Source organism: Aplysia californica, unplaced genomic scaffold (genome assembly GCF_000002075.1).
Source record: "Aplysia californica isolate F4 #8 unplaced genomic scaffold, AplCal3.0 scaffold00581, whole genome shotgun sequence".
Classification (NCBI taxonomy): Eukaryota; Metazoa; Mollusca; class Gastropoda; order Aplysiida; family Aplysiidae; genus Aplysia; species Aplysia californica.
In genome coordinates this window covers 440,900-445,457 of record NW_004797851.1, presented here as the reverse complement: position 1 = coordinate 445,457, position 4,558 = coordinate 440,900, and the positions used below count along the sequence as shown (strand labels likewise).

General features: G+C 44.7%; 1 protein-coding gene across 1 annotated transcript in view; it reads right to left on the bottom strand.

Moving 5' to 3' along the window:
* Nucleotides 1-4,558, bottom strand: part of LOC101855746 — a gene marked incomplete at its 3' end in the record, with an annotated part of 59,554 nt that overhangs the window by 26,722 nt on the left and 28,274 nt on the right. The window contains 1 exon segment of the mRNA XM_013087379.2: nucleotides 4,381-4,470. Within this exon segment, the coding sequence (XP_012942833.1) occupies nucleotides 4,381-4,470 (90 nt within the window).

Genomic DNA, 4,558 nt, shown 5'->3' with positions numbered 1-4,558 from the left:
CACACACACACACACACACATACATACACACACAATCACATACACACAAAACACACACACACACACACACACACACACATACACACACGCACACACACATACTATACAAAAAGCCCACACACATGCAAAACACACACACACACACAGACACAAACAAACAAATAAACACACACACATACACACATATACACATACAAACACACACACAAGTACTCACACACACTTTTTGGGGGGCTCTTTAAGGACGTAGTGGTCATGATATGATCGGCGGCAGACATAAAGCAATGTTGATGTATGCTGGGTTTTTTATCATCCTTTTTAACAAAATGGAGGCAATGTAGATCATGTAGGAGGCGGGTTTTTGACCATGCCTGTCAACGCCAACCCAGGTCGAGGGGGCTTCAACATCCCAGCACAAAGACCGAGATAAAATACTCAAAAACGAAAAAGTCTTCCCAACTGGGGAATCGAACTCGGGTTACCTATGTGCAACAGAGAAGCCCCTAACTGCTAAACCGCAGACTCTGGTTGGTATCTTTAGTCGCTTTTAATGACAAGGCACCAGAATTCGGGGGTTTTCAGAAATCTTAACCTACATCAAAAATGGGCTTTGCTCTATCTGTAGGAGATGTTTGGTTTGTTTGTTTTAGTAAGGTTTTACGGCGTTCGGAACTGAAAAAGGTCATAAGAGCACCAAGGGGTGGATGTCAACAGAAAAGTCCTTACAGGGAACCAGACTTACTCTGCTAACCTCTCTAGCTTCAACAGCACAAAGTCTGCTCCGACTATCAAGGCACCCTGGAAATAGCGGGTCACAAGAGTGTGACAAACATACAACAGAAGAAGAGGAAAAATGACGATGGTAAGGATTAAGAAAGAAAAAGCAGCAGTTCCCTGTTGCAGTTCAGGCACAGTTATGAGCATGACACTGATGGATCAGCCCATTCACAATTACAATTCTACTGTGCATAAGGACTCAAGATATTAATGTCCCCCTTTGGGAATGGCCTAAAGACACTTCAGTCTGTAGCACCACCCCGGGGGGTTTGTTTGGTTTCATTGGCGTGTATATTTGTTTGGTTATAGAGAAAACTCTCCTGGTCTTTTAAAGAAACTGAACAAGGGGCAAAATCTTTACCTTCGATTTCCTCAAAAACAGCATTTTTCGGGATAGCCCCCCTTGTGCTTACAAGCGACCATTTTGAACCATCATTCTTACATCAGAAACATGAATTTGAATATTTCCAACTGTGCACGTTGCCGCGAAAGTGGGTAGTGAAGGGCTCACGGGTTCTCAAAGTGCCGTGGCTCACCGTGAGTATAGAAAAATCACCACTGTTTAGTTCTCATCGCTTGCTGTTTGGTGTTAAAGAGGGGAAAGCAACGTAACCCCCCCTCCCCCAAAACCCTACTGTTGGTCCACCCACCGCCACTGGTATGTTGTCCCCGATTTTTGGGGTTTTTTTTTTTTTGGGGGGGGGGGTTGTTTTTACATGTCATGCAAAAAAAACTCCAACAACAACAGAATTGAATATCAGGTATAAATAAGAAAGTTAAGTTTCTTTCCTTATTCTTTGAGGTCGTGCATTCTTGTCATTCGACAGCACTTGAGGGTGCACAGTTTGGGGCACTTCGAACAAAGTCTCCCAAAGTCCAAAACTCGTCCACGGCGAGGGAGATGGAAACAGGACAAAGTAGGGGATAGCTGGGTCTGGGTGAAGTATGGTGTGACTTTATGTCACTGAGGAGTTACGCTAGCCGTGAAGGTCAACCTGGGTCACCCTGAAACGTTGCTGGCCAATGGGGTCTGGTGAAGTTGCGACGGGCCTAGCAAGCCAGTAATTGGATTTTATAAAGCTGATAAAAACCAAAGAAAGGATGAAAGTTAGTTTAGTATGGGGTTTTACGGCGCTCGCAACTGCATAAGGTCATACGAGCGCGCGAAACACAAGTTAGTTTTTTATTTGCAGTTCACTGCATGGCTGGGCACGGGTCATTTGTTGATCTTAAAACGTTATAATATAGTGAGGTGCAAAAAAAAACGCGAATTTTTTTTTATGTCGTTGTAATCGCCCAACGCTGAGTTCATAGTTGTGTGATGTGAACTCATATCACTGAACACTTGCCTCAAGCGTCTTGATTTGACATTTTTTAGCATCGCAAAGATGTCATTGGCTGCGTAAGCAATACACAACTCACGAGTCATCACTCACCACTGGGACACATTTGCGACTTGTTGTCAGTGGTGAGTTTATGCTCACTCAGTCCTGGGGGTATGCCTATAAAATCCGCGCTCGAAATGTTGCATTCATATCGAAACAGACAAGCTACAGACATGCCAAGGTTATCAAGAGAAAACAGAGAAAGAGCTATCGGGCGACTGGCGGCCGGTGAGTCGGTGGAACAGGTGTCCCAGGTTTTTGGTGTCCACCCAAGCACCATTTATCACCTTCGGAACCGATTACAAGTGACAGCGACCACAGCAGATCGACCAAGAAGCGGAAGACCAAGGGGGACAACTCCGGCCCATGATTGTCATCATTCGTCGGCACCACCGCGATCCGTTTCTGCCGGCTGCAGAGACTGCCAGAACAATCATAGGAACGACTTGAAGCCAACTTAACCTCTTGACTGTGCCACGGATGTTAGTGACTGCTGGTCTTCACTTCAGGCGTCCTTACCAGGGAGCTGTCCTAACACCAAGGCATCTACAGCAACAGATACAGTGGGCACAGGCGCATGTCAACTGGCAGAACACACAGTGGAGGAGAATCCTCTTCAGTGATGAAAGCAGTTTCTGCGTCGATCCGGTGAATGGCCGTGTCCGTGTGTGGCGTAGAGACACGACTCGCTATGACGACAACAACATTCTGGAGCGTGACCTCTGGGGAGGCGAGAGCGTGATGATATGGGGAACCATGGCGTTGAATCATAGAGTGGGACCTGTCATCTTCCAGAACATTGGTCCAGGACGTGGAAACGGCGTCACGACTCAGCACTACATTGCACAAGTCTTGGCACCTCATGTGGTGCTCTTTCTACAGAGCCATCCGAACTGCCTATATCAACAAGACAACGAACGACCACATACCGCACGTGCTACCCAGAACTTCTTGGCGCAGAACAATGTCAATTTATTGGTACACCCACCTCGCTCACCTGACTTGAACCCTATTGAACATTTGTTGGACATGATCTAAAGACAGCTTAACCAGACGCAGCCACGGCCTCGAACAGCAGCCCAGTTGACTGCAGCCATCATCCAGATCTTCGGTGGCATCCAAAATGGCCAGACCAACCGTTTGATTAACTCTATGAACAGAAGATGCTTCGCTATAATCGCTGCACGCGGAGTCCATACGCGTTACTAAGTTTGCTCACCAAGGTCAAGGTCAACGTGAGCTTAGCTGAATGTGCTGGACCCTCAGTTCATGTCAGCTATGTCACTCAAGAAGAGTGCAAAGTTTCTGTTAATAAACACAACAAATACCTTGAAACCTATGTGTTGTATTTTGTCAATCATTGTGTTGTAATAAATATTCGCGTTTCTTTTGCACATCAGTATATTTAATATTTGGTGTAAATATTATTTTTTTTCAATCTAAAATAACCTTCATAAAAATCTTTAATAATTTAATTCTGTGTACAACTTCCCATAAAGGCCAATGGCCTTTAAAAAATCCAAAATTCTGTTGGAACCAACGAAGGAAAAAATGTCTTGCCATTTTTTGCATTTAAAGTATTTCCTTTGGATCTCTCCAAAGTCTAGACTTTCGGTTAAAACGTGTCTAATGGTGAAATCTGAGTCGCATCCGACACAGAACGGCTTCTCATCTCCCTGAAGGAGGTATTTGTGTGTTAGGGCCGTGTGTCCGATGCGTAATCGAGTAAAAATGACTTCGTCTCTTCTGGAAAGGTCCGAAGGATTTCGCAGACCCAGTTTTTGTTTAATATTATAGAGTTTGTTACTCGTCTGTTTTTCGCAGTGGCTCTCCCACAGACTGGAGGAAAGGATGAAAGCAAACGGACAGACTCTAAAGGGAAAAAAACCGAAGACCTGTCTGGGTGGGATTAAAAAAGGTCCTGGAACAACATAACATATCTATCACAGACGCTTCACACCTAGCACAGGACCGAAAACTGCACCTCCCCTCGACCTCCTAAGGATACCAGAGGAAGGAAAAAGTAACAACAGTAAACTAAAGTAAGTTTGAGCAAACAAAACTGTCTATCCGTGTTATACTGCATCTCTTACTATTTCTTCAAAACAAACAAAATATTTTTTATATGACTCTCCTTTCTTATTCGATATAACTTTTTTCTTTTTCTTAAAAAAAAATCTAGATCTATTTTTTAATGTGACTTTGAACTTTGACCCACTTGCTGCTTTTACCGTCCTCCGCCAGGAAGGTTTCCTCTGCCAGGTCGTCAGGATCGGGAAACTCTTGCTCATCTGGACCCAGATTTTTCCTGATGACGTAGTTGGGGGGGGGGGGGGAGGGACAGAGAGAAGGGCGGATAGTGCTTGTTTGTTCTAGTAACATTTTACGGTGCTCGC